The 20,212-nt window shown below is 48.2% G+C and overlaps 1 protein-coding gene across 1 annotated transcript in view; it reads right to left on the bottom strand.

The window, feature by feature from the left end:
- Positions 1–20,212, bottom strand: part of LOC144120335 (uncharacterized) — a 210,745-nt gene that overhangs the window by 8,053 nt on the left and 182,480 nt on the right. Inside the window, exons 21-22 of the mRNA XM_077652708.1 lie at positions 3,915–3,977; positions 1,143–1,218 (exon numbers count right to left, since the gene is read on the bottom strand). Of these exons, the coding sequence (XP_077508834.1) occupies positions 1,143–1,218; positions 3,915–3,977 (139 nt within the window). The remainder of the gene's footprint in view (positions 1–1,142; positions 1,219–3,914; positions 3,978–20,212) is intronic.

Here is a 20,212-nt window from a genome sequence, read left to right as displayed (position 1 = left end):
ATGAGGCTGAGTTTAATGCAAGCCTTCGAGCTTGCGAACGTTCTACTTTTCGCTCATTTGCTTTACTGTCGCAAGTCGGAGTGTTTATCTCTACTCGCAGAAGACCACAGATACCCATGTAGGGCCACAAAAGCACCTTCTTGTGGCTACGGCTATCACGAAATAAAATTCCAGCATGGGGCTACGAGACGACGCCCTAAGGATTAGGTGATATTGGGAAGTCACGTGAACACGATACTGGTGGACGAAGGTATATTTTTTTTCTTTCGAAGAGGATATAAACTCGCATGGACAGACGTAGCATTTAACTTAATTTTTGGCATTGTGCTTTCGCAGCGCGTTTTCTGTCACGCTTACTAGCTGGCCATTGTCTTTTTCTTCACATAAAGAAAATGTGCTGACCATGAAATGCTTCTAGCTCCCACACAGTGCAAGCTAAGGCGAAGATTGTCCGGAAATAGCGGTGGACATGAAGCCGAACCTGACGGCACACATAGAGCACAACTGATCCGAAATATTCCGAAGCTTTTCATCCGAATCGTGGCCAGCAAAGGAAAAAATGACCTGGCTTATCTTATGGTTATGCCTAGGATGCGAAGCATACGTCGCTTGGCAAGCCGTACTTCTCGTTCTTCTCCCGTTTCCGTGGCTCTTTGTAACTTGCGCTTTGCGGTCTGGCGAGCCGCCCTCTCCCTGGCCGACGTCTCGCTGCTCAACTGACTCAACGAGTGCGTAGCCTTTTATACAATTTCGTGGCGTCAGTATTTCCTAGCGGTAGGAGGGGGAGTTAGGCCGCCGGCGGAGGCTGCGCGTCCGCACGCGAGCGCACGAGTTGAGCCCCAGCTTTCACAGCTGTTGTGACGTCAAATCACGTGGTGCGCCGATGTAGGTCAAGTGGTAGCTACGCGGCCGCGCGCGGCGCAGCAAGGAAGAGCTCGATTGTGTGGCTAGTATGCTTCGCATAAAACTACCACACTCTAGCCGCTAGCAGGACTCGAACTGCCAGCTACGCAAACCGAGTAGCTACGTACGTTTCCGTACGCCTCAGGCCACTCGGATATCGCCATAGCAGCTATAACGGTCAGCCAAAGCAATACTAGTAGTCCTGAGTGCTCCTCGTTTTGATGAAGCAGCAAACTCACCAGCATTCTTGGCAGCGTTTGAACAACTCTGCGCTTCGTGGTAGCCAGGACAACGGTTACTTCGATTTCCTTGTTCCTGAAAAAGTGTTTATACAATGCAGATCGTCAAATAAAATAAAGCTTCACTTCAGCTTGTTTTGTCATGAAACAGATAAATTTACGCCATAGCGGCACGATACCGATCTGAGCTCGGTGCAGCGTCTCCCGTTATTATCGTTAATACTCTTAACCTGCGCGTTAACATTGCCTTTGAGCTAATCTAAATTATGCTGCTTCTAGTTGCCCCACAATGAGTGTGAGAGGCTCCAAGAAGAGTAAAGTAACGAACATGGCATAATCTCAAGATAGTTCGCCACTGATATTGTAAGGACAGCTCATGAAAAAAGGGGGATTTCAGGATAATAGGGAGAGCAGGCGCAGTGCTGGGTTTGTGTTTCCTCCATCGTTGTCCTCCTTGTTGCTCTTTACCTTTTCCCACTGTGAGAATAAAATATTCACGTTATTCCAGATGTCCGGTCATTTGCTGACATGGACCCGTAAACTTTTCTTGGGGTGAACACAGAGAATAGTGAACACTGAGAATAGTGAACACAGAGAAATGCCAGTTGGGGCACACAAAGCTCCTGACAACGGTGGAAAGAGGGGTTATGAGATCACGAACTTCGTAGGCATAAATTAGAATTGAGTAGCCCGTGGCGAGGTAATAAACATTCAGTCGGAGGGGTCATTGTTCTGCAGTTGAGGCGTATGCACTTGGTCGTGATAGTACCACGGACACAAAGGGCATCATGTACCTTCTGCTTGATTGAAATTACTTTCCCAGATCCTACCGATCTTCTTCAACAGGTATTTTTTGTGTGAATAGATCATTCTGGCCTACAAAAACCTAGCTCAGTAATATGGCAGGTTGGTCTGGTTACTACAAATTCATGTTATGAAATTCTTCCCCTCTCCCCTCCCCCCTCCAGAAAAAGAAACATAAAAACACAAAGGAAAAAAGCACAGGAGCGCCGAGTTGGTCCGCACTCTTTTTTGCGCCTTTTAAAGCTCCCATCTTCGTTTTGGTATAATGTGAGGTCATTTACGCCGGTTTCATATAACTGTGGATCCATAAGCTGTTTAATTAGCCGGGTGGATTCGCTCAGTCTCAAGAATGGCAAAGGCGAATGGGGCTAGTAATGTAGGTAAACATTTTACTCAATAAAGAGCTTTGCGCTTCCCAACTGGGACGGGTCCTTAGTCAGGGCTCCTAGGGCCTTAGCTGTTTGCTGCGCCTGCTGAACGAGCAGTCTTGACCTGGACAGCACGGTTCCCTGCACGCTCTCGCGAGCGCGCGTAATAAGACACAGTGTGTGTTCCCCGCATAGCGGCCTTGTGTTTGAGTTAATGCGTGGCGCGCCCGTCTGTAACTGCCTCCTAGCTACGGTTTGGATATTCGCAAGACTAAATCAATAACAACTTCATTGCGACCACAAAAGCAGACCTAAAAATTAAAGCGACACTGAGGACAACAACCCACTTTTATTTTTCTTGAAAAATATTGATTTCTTTACTCTTTCTGAGTACGTTAACGTCTTTCGGGCAGCAAAAAAAAAAAACTTTCGGGGCACAAAAAAGCTCATTATAAAATCTCCCGCCTCTCGGTACAGATGGCCACGTTGGGAAATCTGCCGCTTTGAAGTGAACGGCAGCGTAGCATAGCCTCCGGGATCCACACAAAAAGTTAACGCCGCCGTAAGCAGTTTACTTACGAAATCGGCCGGTGATTGCGACTTCTTCATTTTGTTTTTCGGACTTCGATACCTTAAAGAAACTCCGTTTTTAGAGTGATCTCTTCGGCGCTGAAACGCCGCACACTGTTTATGCAGGCCAACTTCTATTTGTCCACTGTTTCCCTTCAGGCGCAGTCTCTGCGTGCAGCTTAGCGAGCACCACACGGTGCCTGCGACGAGGCGTAGCGTTCACTGCAGGGAGCACTAAGAGAAGTGAAGGGAGGAGGTCTTGGAAATCAACATCTTCATCAGCTTGACTACGCGCACTGCTGGACAAAATCCTCCCCTATGTCTCTCCAATTAACCCTTGTCATTTGCCAGCTGCGGCAACCGTATGCCCGCACACTTCTGCATCTCATCCGCCCACCTAAATTTCTGCCACCCCCTGCTACGTTTACCTTCTCTTGGAATCCACTCCGTTACCCTTAAGGACCAGCGGTTATCTTGCCATCGCATTGCATGCCCTGCCCAAGAACATTTCTTCCTTTGATTTCGACTCGGGCGTCATTAATCCGCGTGTCTTCCATGACACACTCTGAGTTCGCTCTTGGCATTGAAGCCAACAATACATCTTGCATTACAGAAATCGTTTGCGGTGCGTGATTCCTCGAGCGGTGAGCCTTTATACTTTACGAACGTGAACAAAAGTTAGACTGCAGTCGGTCTCTACACCAGGAATGCACAGTCAGGTGGCGCCCGCATAAAATGCGACAGGGTTTAGAACGTGAGAGGGCTCTCTCATTTTCGCTAATCATAATACGTACGTACTGTCATGGCCAGTCACATAACAGTGTTTTGAACCTTTCACAAACTATGTTTTAGGATTCAATTGTTATTCTTGTGCGACAAGATTTGAAAGAGAAGGTATAAATTTTAACAAGGGGCGGGAGTAAACAAAGAGCCCGCAAAGCGTCGATAATAGGTGTTATCTTTCTCTGGCCGGTGCGTAAAAGTCACGAGATTCCACCTTACCTTCGCGACAAATGTAAAGGTTACTCACTCGTACTGTATATAATCGTTGAGATTCCCAGTCTGGAAACTGTAGGACTTGTACCGCACCTCTCTGAAATAAGGAGAAAAATGGGAAGAGCCAAGGTTTACCTTATAATAACTGCACATCTCCATACAAAAAACTTTAATTTCAAACCCAACGTTTCGAAGCCGGCTCGGCTCCTTCATCTGGGGTGACTGGGGGCAGTAGCTATAGCGTCTTTAAGTATGGAAGGGGGAGGGGGGGGAAAGGAACGAAAGCTGTGATGCGAAAGGCGTGGCAGAGGGGGAAGGAAGGGGGAGGAAGGGGGGGTTAAGGCTGTGAGTCACGTTGTCGCACTGTGGGGAGGCGGTCAATGGCGACTTTTTTTCGTTGAGTTGCAGAGCGAAGTCCCTGGGCATATACTGAGGGCAGGTTTCCTTTCGTGCGGTTGATGTTGTTCGGGGTAGTTTGGATGTGCCAGAATTCAAAAAGCAGTCTTTTGTGTTAATTTGTTTCGGTTCCGAGGATGCGGGTTCCGCCGAAGTTGATTCTGTGGTCGGAGTGTTCGGAATGTTCGGCTACAGGATTGCGCGCTCTTGCGATGTTGCGGACGTCGTTTTTGTGTTGCCGAATGCTTTATTTGAGGTTTTCGTTCCGCTTTCGTTTAGTTTCGTTTCGGAATGGTCATAGCGAAGTAACATTCGGCGAAAGCGCTTACCGCAACTGCGGTAAACACGAGAAGGAACTTTCCCTTTCACCTATTGTGGTGACCCACCATGGTACGCAGTGTCTTTCGCCGCTTCTGCCTGCATCGTTTTGCGACAATGGAGGTATGTGTTCCTTTGTTTCTTGTAGGCTGCACTTGGCGAAATATACTGAGGTGCCCTCATCCGGTTCATCATAGGCTCGTGTTAATAGCACGGCTAGAAGTTTAATGTTGCCAGATGAGGTGAAGGGCACAAAATCTTACTTCAGTGAAATTGTGTATAAATACTCAACTGCTGCCAAAGTATACCAGAAGATAACAAAATCAAATCTTGCATATTTACGCTTTTAAACGTATAATTGTTTGTTTTCTTTTTTTCTGACATAACAGGTTACAATTGGTGCCACTGAAATGGAACTTGTTACTTTGTGCCGTGTATCATCTTTCATTCTGTTTTTATGCTTTGTGCCTTGGATCGCGCTGTGTATTTCATGATGCTTCCGAACAAACTATCCCACATTAATGCAGTGTAACGCAGTGCCTTTAAATTTAGGCTTTCTGAAAAGCTTTATTACATGGCTACCCTGGAAGCTTTCAGTGTACAGCTGCCTGGCACGAGGTGTTTATTTAAGTGGCCCTCGGCAACGCTTTGTATTTGAGAGCATCAATATTTTCCAGTGGACAGCTGTCAAATGTGCTCACGAGCTTGTAAAGAAATCTTTCTTTGCTAGAATGAATTTAGAGCTTCAAGCCTCACATCCTTGATCAAGGTTTTTGATGGGTTGTTTGCGTGCTTTGCTCGCATAAAAGTGGCCTAGATGCTGGCAGCACTTTAATCATGCTGTCTGGTGGATAGCAAAACCCTCCCAATAGATTTATGCTGAATGCGCACGTGCCTGCTTTTGGCTAACTCGTGAAAAATGGTGCCATGCATGGCCACACCCTAGCTTAGTGTTCAACCTGCCTTTTAATGGTGCTCTTGTATAAAATTGGAATCTCAATATTGCACTGCATATATTTGGGCAGCAGGATGTGTGCACAATACCTCCTGCTGCAGCAGTGAGGTAAAAAAAAATTCTGCACTATATTTTATTTGGTCTTGAATACTGTATTTATCTTCATAACAAATTTTTCTTGTGGCTGGCCAAGCCAGGAATGCTTTCTCATGCAGCAGTGAGGATGGGCAAATATACTAAGGAGAGTTCTTGACCCTGAATGGAAAGCTTAGTATCAGAACATGTTCATAACGATGACCGTGCCAACAGTGACTTTTGATTCGCAACTTCAAGAGCCACTCATAGAGGTGACAGAAACGGAGAAGGCCGACAGGGCCTATAGTAGCGTGGCAGGGGAGGATTTATGGAGAAGGGGGGGGGGGAGAATATCACTCTCATCCCAAATCTTGAAATTTTACATAGAACAGTCATGCCGAACCTCTTTTTTTAAACCAAAAAATTCTATGAAATACATGTTTCAAATGAGACCACCCTCCTCCCCCCCCTCCTTCAAGATTGATCCATAAATCCATCCTTGTGGCACTGCAACGTAGCATGTTTTCCATCCGCATATCTATTTAGTGCATAATAATTAATATACATGAACCGTAGCTCTTCAGAGTACTTCTAGAAGTTTAGGAGTACCCAGTGGCTTCAGTACAGGTTTCACTGTATTGTGCATTATTTCAATGCTGTTTCATGCTTAACGCGCATGGCTGCAGCTGTACGCACATATTTTCTCTACTTGGTCAAATACTAGCTTGTAATATCACTGCATGGTAGCACACTTTACTTGTGATACACAATACAGACAATGAAAGTCAGTGTAACGAACGCACCAAATTATTTTTATTAAACATACCTGCAGGCACCTTTGAAATTGAATGCACATGTGCATTCTCATTTCACTAAGTATTTTTTTTACCACAAATGGCACTATCACAGGACATGGGCACAATAAAGACATGTGAGAAAAGGCCTCCAAATTCAGTTGGAGCTTCATTACACTGCAAAAGCTCAGAGCAGTAAAGTTCATACAATGCACTAAAGGTGGCAAACAAAATCCAGAAACCATATAGACAGTTGCAACCTTTTCACTGCCATAAAGTGCGAAAGTGCTTCGTCTTTTCCGCACTTCTTGACCATGACCTTAGCAAGAAAACCAATTGCTCAACCTGCTACAGGAAACGCATCTAAAAGTAGCTCGCGATCAAAAATACGGACCTGATCTCAATCTGAACGAATACACATGACCCCAGCCCGCCCCAAAGCAGATAGCTCGCTCGGCACCTTAAACGTTACACGCTTCAAACGGGCATGCAACAAAGTTTCTATATACTATGAGCAAAGCGAGCGCAGCTGCTTCCTTTACAATATCGCTCTACGCCCATGCCATGACCCCGCCGCTCAAACAAGCGCCACTGCCAAAAAACAAAAATAGCAGTTATATTCCAATCAACACCAGTTGCAATCGCTGGAGCGTTCCAAGAACACGCATGAGTATCAATGAGGTTTGACTGCGCACCGTAACAGGAGCGCGAATGGCACACGCACACTGCACACACAAGGCACGAAACGTTCGCACAATGCGCCGACGACCGCTCTGTAGCGTACGCCGTATTGGATCACTGGTGAAAGAACAGCGCGAATGCCCCTCAGTGAACAGCGGCGGTCTCCTCAGTGCTCCGAGCAGCGTCGCAGTATGCGAAAAGCCCGTGCTATCGTTGTCGCCGAGTGCGTTTCAATCCGTGCACGCAACAAGAATTTTGCACTGAATTCCATCTTGAGATATCAGTGAACGCAGTAAATGTCAGATGTCAACACAACCAAAGATTAGCAGTGGTTTAAGCCTTGGTTAACCCTGGTAAGAGGCGGAAGTTTCCTTTGCAAGGCTACGTTCACAAATGCCACACGTGCTGCCGAACAGATTATCTGTAAAACATCGATGAAATGCCCGATTGGGCAGTTGCCACCTGCCACGGTGGGCAGATTGTGATGACGTCAGTACGTCACATTACCTGCCACGTGACACCTGTCACGTGAATGCACTGACGCTGCCCTCTTGAAAACCTTGCGTCGTGAAGCGTTCGCTTCAAAACCACGTGACTTCCTCCACGCTTTTCTCCCACGTTATTGTATAGGAAGAACCTCTCCTGAGTCTTCCTCCATGATCGTGCTCTTCGTCGTAGCCGTGACCGCTCTACCTTCGCAGCCGCGCGTAACGCCGCGCGGATGAGCAGCTGTGCGCATGCACCGATACGATGGTAACCAGAGACACCCCACAGGTGCGCCGCACGCTTCGTCGCCGCCTCGCCGCACGCCGCTCTGTCTTCCGAACCGCGCGTCGCATGTGCAGCATTGCGCATAAAAGGCGGAAATATGATGGGCGGCTGTATCACAACGTTTGACACGGGTGCAGAGAAGGAGAGTTCAGCAGCTGATAAACGGCTGTATAGACGAGAGAAGATTAAGTCTTGCGAAACTGAGATCGCTGCACACTACTTAACAGAATATCGGGCAGTCTTTGTCTCTGTCAAGCCAAATGGATAAAACATGTGTATACCCAATGTCTCTCATTGATAAACATACAGTGACCATAACAAGCTCAGCCAAGGAAACATAGCTCTCGCTACGTGTATCCTGGCATAGCCAATATTTTTTCCTTGTGTCTTGGTCTTTAACGCGGAACTCGAGCGGTTTCTGATGACGGCGAGGTGAAAAATGATGTTTTGTTCAACTACTCTGCATTTCAAGTAGTTTACGCTGACCATGCTGACCGGTGCCTTGAATTGTGCAATTCCTGACGAGGCGCGCACGCTTCGTGGCCTGCTGGCTCTTCTGGCGCGGTTCATGGCATTCTTGCAGACTGCGTCAGTGCCAAGGTGAGAAACGTTTACTTTTTGCAAAACTAAGTTGCATTTCAAGCAGCTTCGCTGAGCACGTCGGCCGGCGCAATATGGCGCACTTGTGGAAGGCACGCCTATCTGCTCGCGCCATACCACGGCGGCCGGTGCGCAGTTAGCGAAGGGCGCGCCCATGCCTTGTGCGCTTTGCCGACCGGTTGGTTTTGGATTGATGCGCGTTGAGTTCTACGGGGACGAGAATGTTTTCATGGCCCGCAACAATGCACACCTTTTTTCGAGTGATATTTGTACGGTCGAATAAAATATCTGGTCCGCTTGAAAAAAAAAAGGGGCAAACCTGTCGGAAACAAGCGTTCTCGCACAGTTAGTACGGGCGCGTAATTTTCAAGACTGCAGAGATAAAAAGTAACCCATGAAAATCTCAAAAGCTAGCAGCTTGCGCGTCTAAGACTCCATTTTCTGTTCCAGTGAAAACGCGAATTGCACCAGCGTAGTGACAACACGGGAGTGCGCTTTTCAAAAAAACAAGGAGAAAAAAGTAAACCAGTTTCAAAACAAGGTGCTTGTCCTCTACGGTTCTGAAGATATGCAAATTGCACCCGTGCATTTGTTCTCAGTGCTCGAACCCGCTTTGAGCGACTAGTTGGGAGCCCGTGTTGTTGTCCCTACGGTGCCAAACATTTTTGAACAAAACGCACAGTTGGCCGTGGAATGGTACTTACAGCTTTTCGGGAACAGAGAATGACGTCGGGGAAAGGAGGAATGCTTGTAAATCATTGGGAGATACGTTTTAGTATTGTGCGTGCTGCATAAATATTCCGCATGTGAGGTTCGTAAAAGTATATTTTCCTTGTTCATAACTTCACCGCTTTCACCGTTTCGCCAGTTCGCACATATTTTGTGTAAGGTTTATCAGAGTGATATCTGCTCATAATTTGCATTTTTCAGCTGACAGTGCATGGTGGTAGCGACAGCCACTGCTGTGAGCCGTGTTGCGGTATGTCACATATAATAAGGCGTCTAAAATAATGTTATGAAGGAAAGAGGTGTGAAGAAGGCGACGTGGATTAACCGAAGAATAAAGAAGATGAAGAAGAAGCATTCGATGAGGTGGAGAGATGACTGGTGGAGAAGCATTCGGTAAGGTGGATAGAGATGATTGGTGGAGAAGAGAAGGTGAAGACGATGGCAAGGCATATGTGGACTAACGCCAAGGCTATTAAAAGGCCGAGGGAGAGCGAGGCACGGGAGGGGGGGGGGGGTGGAGAACCGAGAAGCGGAGGCTCCGGCGTGTCAGGGAGACTTCGGCTGGAAGAGAGCGACGCCGGCTACTGCTCCGGTGAGCCCGCGTTCTACGGCTTCGCATCGAGGACCTCCTGCCGTGCCTGAGGCCTTTCCGGGGAGTCAACGAAGGACGTTACCACCTGCTACGGGCAGTGGTGTCTCCAGCTCTGTTGCCTGCCATCCGGCTGGTGAACCCAACGCCAACAACACCGGCATTACCTCCACGGGCGCTAGGACCGGGAGCTTATACGACGCAGCCAGCGACGCCGCCAGCGACGCCAGCCCGAGCACGTCGAACGCCGCCTCGACGCCGGCTACTGGATCCATACAACGCCGCAGCCGCACCGAACCGTCCGTGAGCACGAACGCCGACCACTAACAGTAGAACGCCAGTAGTAGACGCTAATAGCAGTGTTACCAGGTCGTGTGTATTTATAATCTTTGTGTTTTGTGTTAGTTTTTTTAGTTTTGTGTTTTAGTGCGTCTGTCACGTAGGGTGCATTAAATGTGCGTTTGTGTGGGTACACCTGTCGCCTAGTCAATTCTTTCGGTCCGAGAGTTTTCCGGGGAGATCCGTGACAAAGATAAGTGGCGAGCCTTTGAAGGGATTCATTTCCTTGTTTCTTTTGTGCTTTCTCTCAGATCTTTCCGATCTCTCGACGACAGAAACTATCAATTTGGCAAAAACGTTTGAACTGGCGCTCAAGCTAGGGTTAAGCAAGGAAGAGGTGATGCATCTCTATGTAGAGGAGGGAAAGAGGCAGAGAGAGGAAAGGGCGCAAGCAGACGCTCGTGAAGCAAAAGAGCGCGAGGATAAAAGAGCTCGTGAAGCAGATGAGAGACGTCGCGAAGCTGATAAAAGAGCTCGCGAGGCAGAAGAACAGCAGAAAAGAAGCCTAGCACGGGAGAAGGAGTTTCTCTTGTGGAGACAGGGGCATGTCGCGGGAGGATATGAGGAGATCACGGACAGTGATCAGCGTTCCTTAGCGGGTAGAGAATCTCCTAGACCGGCCAGAGTTTGTCCAAGGAAGCTGATGGCTTCTTTCGATGACAAAAGAGATGATCTGGAAGCATATCTGCACCGATTCGAGCGGATAGCTATGGGGAAAGGCTGGGAGCGCAGTGAATTGGCCACGGCATTGAGCATGTGTATAGTCGGAGAGGCGCTGAATGTGCTTGGAAGGATGCCTTCTGCTGAATCTATGGACTACGAGAAATTTATAAAGGCGCTCCTCCAAAGATTCAGGCTTACGACAGAGGGTTTTTTCCAGAGATTTCGCACCGCGAAACCTGAGGGTTCGGAAACCGCTAAACAGTTTTCCTGCAGGCTGACCAACTATTTTGATAGGTGGATTGATATGTCAAACACAGAAAAGAGTTTTGAAAGGGTATATGACAAGCTGGTCACAGAGCATTTTTAGCGCGCCGCAGCTCAAAGCTAGCGTTAATCCTGAAAGAAAGTTGTGTTCATTGGAAGAGTTCGCCGACACTGCAGACCAATTCCTCGAATCTCAAGGGCTAAGAAATTTGAGTAAGGCAAAGGAGGAAACCCAAAAGACCCTAGAGACAGATGCGGCAAAACCAAGAGCATATGGCGGTGGATCTAAGGAGCAAGTAAGGTGTTTTCTCGGCGGCAAGGTGGGACACCGTGCAGTGTGCTGTCGGACTAGTAGCGCTGCCCAAAAAACACAGGTTGTGCGTCAAGGTTGTAAGAGGACGGGTCATACGCTGGATGAGTGCTGATACAGAACGCAGGACCGAGTTGCATTATTTGTCGACTCTAGGGTAAAACCTGTCTCGCCACCTAAAGTTCCACAGCTGAAAGGAGAGCGAACGCCGCTGAAAAATGAGGCGGTGAGTGGAACACCCAAGTCGAAAGCAGTAATCAGTAAGCAGTCGAAAGCCGGAGGTGGTTGGGCAAATAGGAGATCATCCTAAATTGGTGCTTAGAGACAGCGAAGCCAACACAGATTTGGTTCGGAGTGGCTTAGTGAAGGACGAGGATCTTAAAGGGGAAGCGTCGGCCGTCACTCTTGTAGATAGCACACTAAGGTACCTTCCTGAAGCCAGGATTCTAGTGTCCACGCCATATTATACTAGGCAGGTAGTGGCAAAATGCGTAGACCGACCCATCTACGATCTCATCTTGGGAAACATTACGGGTGCAAGAAGTGTCGAAGACCCCGATCCCGAGTGGAGGATGCTCGACGTTGAAGAAAATCCAAAGGAGGAAAGGCCCGCGACAGGTCAGACGGGTGCAGTCAGTTTCACGTCGGCAGTGGAGACAAGAGATCAAGCGAAAACCCGAGCAACGCAGAGTCCGCTCTCTACTCCTTTTACGAAGTGCCTCAGCGTAACATCGGGCGAAAGTGCAATTAGGCAAAAATAGACCCGAGCTTGAAGGCCTGCTTCGAAAGAGTTGGGGAAAAGTAAAAAGAAAGAAGAGTCGTACGCCAATAAATTATCAATTGGCAAATTCTCTTCTGCACAGGGAATGCATATTTAGTTCAGGAAGGCGGGTCCAACAGCTGGTGTTACCGAGAGATATGCGAGAGACCGTGCTACGCTTAGGACATGACGGCATTATGGCCGGACACAAAGGTATTCAAAAAACGGTGTCTAGGATCACCGAGGAGTTCTTCTGGCCGGATGTTCAGAATGACGTTAAGCGCTTTGTTCGCTCATGTGACGTATGCCAGCGCACAGTTCCGAAGGGAAGATTTGGTCCCGTACCTCTGGGCAAGATGCCAGCCATCGACCTACCGTTTCAGCCAGTGGCTATCAACTTTGTGGGACCAATCTCTCCAGTATCCGTCAAAGGAAATAGATATGTGTTTAGTCTGGTTGACGTGGCCACTCGTTATCCTGACGCTATTCCAGTGACAACTATTGACAGTATTCAAGTGGCGGAGGGTCTTGTGGAAATGTTTACGCGTCATGGGTTCCCGAGGGAAGATCTGAGTGACCGGGGCTCGAACCTTACATCGGAACTAATGAAGGAGGTTAACCGCATTTTGTCAGTAAGGCATTTACTGACGACGCCTTGCCATCCCATGTGCAATGGGCTTGTAGAGCGGTTCAACGGCACCTTCAAAAAATGGCCAGGCTTAGCTTGGTGAAGCCAAAAGTGCGTTGCATATCTCGATGGAGTTCCGTGCTGCTCCGTTGACTCGATAGGCTATTGACTCGATCGCCATTGAAACTGCCCGTGTAGCAGCGCTAGATCGCCTTTGAGTCGATAGACTATCGGTTCGAGGGCCCTCGAAATTCCCGTGTGACAGGGGTATAAGACTGTCCCGGCGAAGGAGCGCAGCTCCTTTATACATATGCCGTGCCGTCAATCATAGCGCAGCGCCCCTAGCGGGAGGAGCGGGAGTCAGGTGGTGGCTTCGGCCGCGCGCGACCGCGCAGTTGGGGCCCAGCTTTTCCTCCGTGACGTCACGCGCCGGCGCTGCGCCCCTAGCGGGAGGAGCGGGAGTCAGGTGGTGGCTGCTGCCGCGCGCGACCGCGCGAGTTGGGGCCCAGCTTTTCCTCCGTGACGTCACGCGCCGGCGCAGCGCCCCTAGCGGGAGGAGCTGGAGTCAGGTGGTGGCTGCGGCCGCGCGCGACCGCGCGAGTTGGGGCCCAGCTTTTCCTCCGGCTGTCGTGACGTCCCGTCACGTGGTTTGGTGGCTGCCCGGCCGCGCCCAAGGGCTGAACTGAGTGATTGCAATATGCAACCCATAAAATATGATCAAGAAAATGTGCCAGGAGAAACCTACTGATTGGGATAGATATCTCCCAGCTCTTTTGTTCGCTTACTGCGAAGTACCCCAAACGAGTCTTGGTCTCTCGCCCTTCGAGATTTTGTATGGGAGAACCGTTAGAGGTCCACTTACAATACTCAAGGAGCTGTGGGCTAATAAGGAGATTGCATCAGATCTGAAGATAACACACACATACGTTCTTGAGTTGCAGGACAAGTTGGAAGGCTTGCATATCAAGGCCTGGAAAAGGCGCGCGAACGCTATAAGGGCTACTATGACAACAAAGCCACTCACAGGAATCTGAATCTGGTGACAAGGTTCTCCTCTTGCTACCCAGGGATCATAATAAGTTACTGATGCAGTGGAAGGGCCCTTACTTTGTGACGCAGAAGAAAATTGACATAAATTATGAGTTATTGATAAATAACACTAAGAAGGTTTTCCATGCAAGCATGCTGAAAAAGTACGAAGAAAGAGTTCCCGTATAGTGCAACCCCAAGGTAGCATGCTCGGTAGTAGCCGAGGAGACTGATGATGTTGTCGAAGTGCCCACGTGCAGTGGGAAGCAAGCTGTACGATGGGATAACGTGCTAATAAACCCAAATTTGAATGAAGACAGAAGATCACAGATAAAGGCCCTACTCCAAAGCAAAGCGGATATGTTTTCGGACGTGCCGGAGAAAACAGATGTCATATGTTGCAGAGTATACCTCTCTACAGATAGAACAATCAGCGTGAAGCAGTACCCACTACGTTTAGCAGTTCAAAAATCAATTGAAAATGAGGTGCGGGATATGTTGGAGCTTGGTGTGATTGAGAGGTCCTATTCAGCATACAATGCGTCTCTCGTGGTTGTCAAAAAACCCGATGCTACTAACTGACTGTGTGCAGATTGTCGTCGGCTAAATGACATCATAGTACCCGATGCAGAACCCATACCAAGAGCGGTGTTGAAGGTGGGGATCGGGGTCGCTTCTCGACACAACCTCGGTCAAGATGACGCCCGCTCCGTCCAGGACAGGAGTGCCGCTGAGTGAAGGATTCGTTAGTGGAGGAAGAAGACGGTTTATTTTACATATTTACAAGCTTTTGAGTTATGAAGTGAGCTGATTCAACTGCATCTGCAGTCCAGTTTTATACACTGCGTCTTCCCTAGATTCCCCAGGTAGGGGATGCCCTCGCCGTGGTGGGTGTGGACAAAACTTTCGCTATCACACAAAAACAGACACCTCCGCACACATGGACACGCCCCTGGCATAAGTTGAGCCCGAGGGAGAGGGGTGTGCGGCCAGGACCCCATCAGGCTGGCAGGCGACGTCAGGTGGTCGGCCCGCTCTCCGCCGGTCGGTGAACTTCGAAGAAACCGAGGCGCAGCCCCGTCGGGAGATAATCCCCAGTGGTTTTGCCATTAGGCATGGCCGGCGAAGCCTGCAGACAAGCCACTGTGGCGATCCGTTCCCACGCTGGTGCTGTGCCCGTGAGGCCAGGGGTAGTCGGGTCGGTGGAGACGTCGGAGAAAATCGGAAGACAGCCGGAACCACTTCGCGGCCCGTGGCAGCGACTCCTTAAAGGGATTTTCGCAGAACCCTGCTCCCCGCTTGTCCCACTCAGCAACGACCGGGCGAGCGCGGTAAATGCATACCGCAGACACATGGCGAGAGATTCTGTCTTTGTGGCAATCCTCGAGACATGCTGGCGCCAATCCAAATACCAGCTGGCAGCCATTCCTAATAGCGGGCGTGGTGTTCGCTAAGGTGGCTCAAAAAAGATTTTTTTTTCTAAATTGGACTTAACTAAAAGGTATTGGCAAATACCAATTGAAGAATTGAAGAGACTGCCTTTTCGTGCTCGGCGGGTTTATTCCAGTTTAAACTCATGCCTTTTGGTTTGAAGACAGCATCTGCAATATTTACGAAGCTGATGAGGAAGGTTTTGAATGGGCTCCAACATGTAAAACACTATATTGATGACATCTTGGTGGCAACAGATACGTGAAAAGAGCATGTAATTACGCTGGAAAAACTATTTGATAGAATTCAGCAAGCCAGGTTGACCATAAAACCGGCAAAATGTAAGGTGGGCTTTGAAGCCTTTTATTTTCTCGCACACAAGCTGGGGATGGGCCGCAAGGCGACGGAACGAAAGACGACATCTTGGACAAAATACAGCACGCCCAGACACCGACGACCAAGAAAGAGGTAAAGTCGTTCCTGGGTTTAACGGGATACCACAGGGACTTTATTCCCGAATATATCCACGTAGCCGACCCGCTTGTCGAACTCACTAAGAAGGGGCAAGCAATAAGCTGAATTGGACTGCTGAACTTGAAAATGCATTCATGATCTTAAAAGGACATATAGCGAAACCACCCATTCTGCTTGCTCCTAATTTGGTTAAAAAGTTTTTGCTTCTCTTTGATGCATCACACCAAGCGTTAGGAGCCGTACTCTTGAAAGAAGAGAATCGCGTGCTACATCTGGTATTTTTTGCAAGCAAGAGATCAGCGGCTAGTGAACGCCACTACTCCACTGTTGAAAAGAAATGTTTCGCGGTGGTGTGGGCGGTAAAGAAATTTCACATTAATCTTTAGGGGAGACATTTCAGGATTCAAACAGATCATCAGCCACTAGAATATTTAACCAAGGCCAAAACGAACAATAGTAAAGTCATGAGATGGAGTTTTGCCTTCCAAGAATACTCATTTCAGGTGGAATATATTAAAGGCAGAGATAACATTGGTGTGGACTTCATGAGTAGAGCCAACTGAACAGCTCTAGGTATCTCTGGGATGTATCTTGTTGTTGTTGCTATGTTAACGTATCTCTGGCATTTATCTTGTTGTTGTTGCTGTTGTTGGTGTTATGTGATTATATAAGGGAGTGTGTTGTGGACACCAACATGTTTATTAAGGACTCTGTACGGACATCGACAGTGGTGTGTTAGTGTTCTGAAAACGCAGTTCGGTGTGCTATGTTAGTGGTGTGCTCTTGGTGCGTGCTGGACATCTGCGGTGTGTTGTGTGCTTGGTCCAGAATCGCCACAGAAGATAGTTGGTTGGCTTGTTGGCTTGAAGATGAATATGACGTGAACAGTTTTTCATAGAAAAATTCTTGACATAGGGGGCTCTTGTCACATATAATAAGGAGTCTAAAAAAATAAAGAGCCTAAAATAAAATTATCAAGGAAAAGCTGAGAAGAAGACGACGTGAATTAACGGAAGAATAAAGAAGATGAAGAAGAAGCATTCGATGAGGTGTAGAGAGATGAGTGGCGGAGAAGCATTCGGTGAGGTGGAGAGAGATGATTGGTGGAGAAGAGAAGAAGTCGACGACAAGGCTTACGTGGACTAACGCCAAGGCTATAAAAGGTCGAGGGAGAGCAAGACACGGGGGGGGGGGGAAGAACAGAGAAGCGGAGGCTCCGGCGGGTCAGGGACACTTCGGCTGGAAGAGAGCGACGCCGGCTACTGCTCCGGTGAGCCCGCGTTCTACGGCTCCGCATCGTGGGCTTCCTGCCGTGCCTGAGCCCGTTCCGGGGAGTCAACGGAGGGCGCTACTACCTGCTACGGCCAGGGGTGTCTCCAGCGCTGTTGCCAGCCATCCGGCTGGTGACCCCAACGCCAACAACACCGGCATTACCTCCACGGGCGCTAGGACCGGGAGCTTATACGACGCTGCCAGGGACGCCGCCAGCGACGCCAGCCCGAGCACGTCGAACGCCGCCTCGACGCCGGCTACTGGATCCATACAACGCCGCAGCCGCACCGCACCAACCGTGAGCACGATCGCCGACCAGTAACAACGCTAGTAGTAGACGCCAGTAGCAGTGTTACCGGGTCGTGTGTATTTGTAGTCCTTGTTTTGTGTTAGTTTTGTTAGTTTTGTGTTCTAGTGTGTGTGTCACGTAGGGTGTATTAAATGTGCATTTGTGTGGGTACACCTGTCGCCTGGTCCATTCTTTTGGTCCGAGTGTTATTCGGGGAGATCTGTGACACAGTAACATTGAACGCGCAAGAACCGCGGAACTTACTTAGCGATGTGCAGTGGCGACGCCTACTGTATCGGTGTTGGGTGTGTATGCAGCAAAATAAATATTCGCTTCCTAAAGCACCTGGTGTTTCTGGATTGCACTACTTGACGAAGGTCTTGGCGGAACTGCGTTGATGGCTGGTCAAGCGCGCCCGGAATATAATTCATCAGCTTTCTGTACTGAAAGTAAAGAGATAACAGCAGGAGACCATTATAAACAGAAATAATGCGCCATGAGGGCGCCAATGGCCGCAGCGCATGGTAGCATTCAAACTGCGCGCGCTTGAAACTGAAACCGGAAGTCTCCTCTACCAGCCACTTGGTGCGCTGCGGTCAAATTGGCAGTTGACAGTTTGCCGCCGTGCGGTGAAATAATAATTGATTTTTTTGGGGGGGAAAGGAGTTAGCAGGAAACATTTCTTTAGGTAACCGGTTGAGAACAGACGGAACATAATGTTTTCGCAGACGCTGGCCGTACCGGGTTCGCAATCTAGGCACGAGAAAACGATCACGAGTTCGCAGATCTTTGACCGGAATATATGGTGTACAAAAATCGCTTGTCCAAATATGCTTAAAAACTACTGATTCAGAAAAAAAAGGTGAGAGAAGTCAGGCATGTGTAATAGTTCAAAAACGATACTACCTTCATTTCGCGCCTTACCATATAAAACTGATTTAAGCATAGATTGCAGAATGCTGTTGACCTTCTTTCGCCAAAAGGCGGAACAGAAACGAAAGCAGCAAGTACCATAACGTAACACACTGTAGGCTAAGGCGTATACAATTTGCTTGCGTACAAACATAGGACAAAGGGTCTTAATAGAGTGCATCAAACAAGCAATTTTCCGAAGCTGAGAACAGACGAAAGACAAATGGGTATTCCAAGACATGTCGGAATCAAAGAATACACCAAAGTATTTGACCGTTGACACAGGTATAATTAAAGGGCATTTGCATGGGCACAATTTTGTCTGTGCAGACGAATAGACACATCATTAGGAATTCTCTTTAAATAATTGTGAAAAAATACTAATTGAGATTTTTTACTGTTAACATGAATTAAGTTATTGCTGAACCATTCCATAACCAGCTCGATGTCGTGTTGGATGAGAGATAATGCTGTCTTAAAGTAATTATGTCTAGCAACTAAGAGTGTATCATCAGCATATTGAAAAATACGGCACAGTTTACAGACAGAGCTCAAGTCATTGACATATAAATTAAACAAAATAGGTGCAAGTATAGATCCTTGAGGAACGCCGGATTTAATCTGCAGCAGGCCACTTCTAAATTTACCTACTGCAACGAGTTGTGAACGATTGGATAGATAGTGTACAAGAAGAAATTGAAAAGGACCCCTAAACCAATAATTGTGGAGCTTATCTGCCAACATAACATGATTAACTGTGTCAAACGCCTTGGACACATCCAAAAATAAAGCACAGGCGAATTCGTTTCCTTCATTTTCTTCAATTTCGACCACCTGGGGATCTTTATCGTGCACTGACATCGCACAGCACACAGGCGCCTTGGCGTTTTGCCTCCATAAAAACGCAGCCGCCGCGGTCGGGTTCGAACCCGGGAACTCCGGATCAGTAGTCGAGCGCCCTAACCACTGAGCCACCGCGGCCGTGCGGTGCAGACGCTTGATTCGGTGCTCTTCGGATTACGCGTGGTTACCGGCACCGGACGGACGGACGACTGCGAGAGCGCCGTGACTATGACAAATAGGTGAGTTATTTCATTTAATATTTTGAGAGCTTATATTTAGGCTAATTTTAGATCTAGGCTAGTTTGGTGAAGTGCTCGCGAAATAGCAGAGCAGTGACCTAACGGCCGGGTATTTTCCGGCCTGCAGCTTTAGATTTACAGGGCTCATTTGTAAGTTAATTAGTTTAGACAGGTAGTTAACCTTTATTTTAAGGTGATCGTTTTTTGTGGTAGGGAGAATTTTATTTGAGCGCGTAGTTGCAAGTGTTTTTTCTTGTTTTTTTCTTTTCAAACATTTTGTGGTCATAATAATAGAGTGCTGCTAAGATGGCCATGCAACTGAAGGTTAACTGCAGGGAGCATGAGGCATTCGTGAATTGGAAGGAAACGCGGTTTGAATCTGTAGAGGAATCCGAAGGCGCGGATTTATGTGCAAATGCTGCGTATTAAGTGCACGCCTGAACAGGGCTGACGAAGCTAACACCAGCCTAGCGTTACATATGGATGCTCTAGAAAGAGCTACAGGTGGAGAGGGCAGAGAAGCGCAAACTACAAGAGCAGCTTGGTCAATTGTTGGACGCAAAAATGGCTGATACCGCCATGCGAAGTCACATTGGCGGACATTCCAGCGCCAGCCACGTGGATGGGGCCTGCACTGGCATGGACAGCAATAGGAAAGTAGGTCAGGCAAGTTCAGAGAGGAACAGCTACGAACACGTCGCAGCTAGGAAGTCTGGAGGCGATGGAGAAAAGGGTAACAAGCTAACCGCAAAGAATGAGGCCCAAGTCATTGATTAGAGGCAGCAAAATCCGGAAGTTAGGAGGGAGGAAGGGAATACCCTAGTGCATAGTGGTGGTGACTCAAATATGAGTAGGTGCAAAGGAACCATAATGGAGCGTATAAAGGGTGATAAGTGGGTAGCAGTCGGGTCATTTCCAGGCAGGACAATGGACGCAGTACTTAGAGAGACAAAAAGCGAACTTTCTAAGAA

This window comes from Amblyomma americanum, chromosome 2 (genome assembly GCF_052857255.1).
Source record: "Amblyomma americanum isolate KBUSLIRL-KWMA chromosome 2, ASM5285725v1, whole genome shotgun sequence".
Taxonomy (NCBI): Eukaryota; Metazoa; Arthropoda; class Arachnida; order Ixodida; family Ixodidae; genus Amblyomma; species Amblyomma americanum.
The sequence above is the reverse complement of the archived record's forward strand: the minus strand, read 5'-3'. Positions and strand labels throughout refer to the sequence as shown.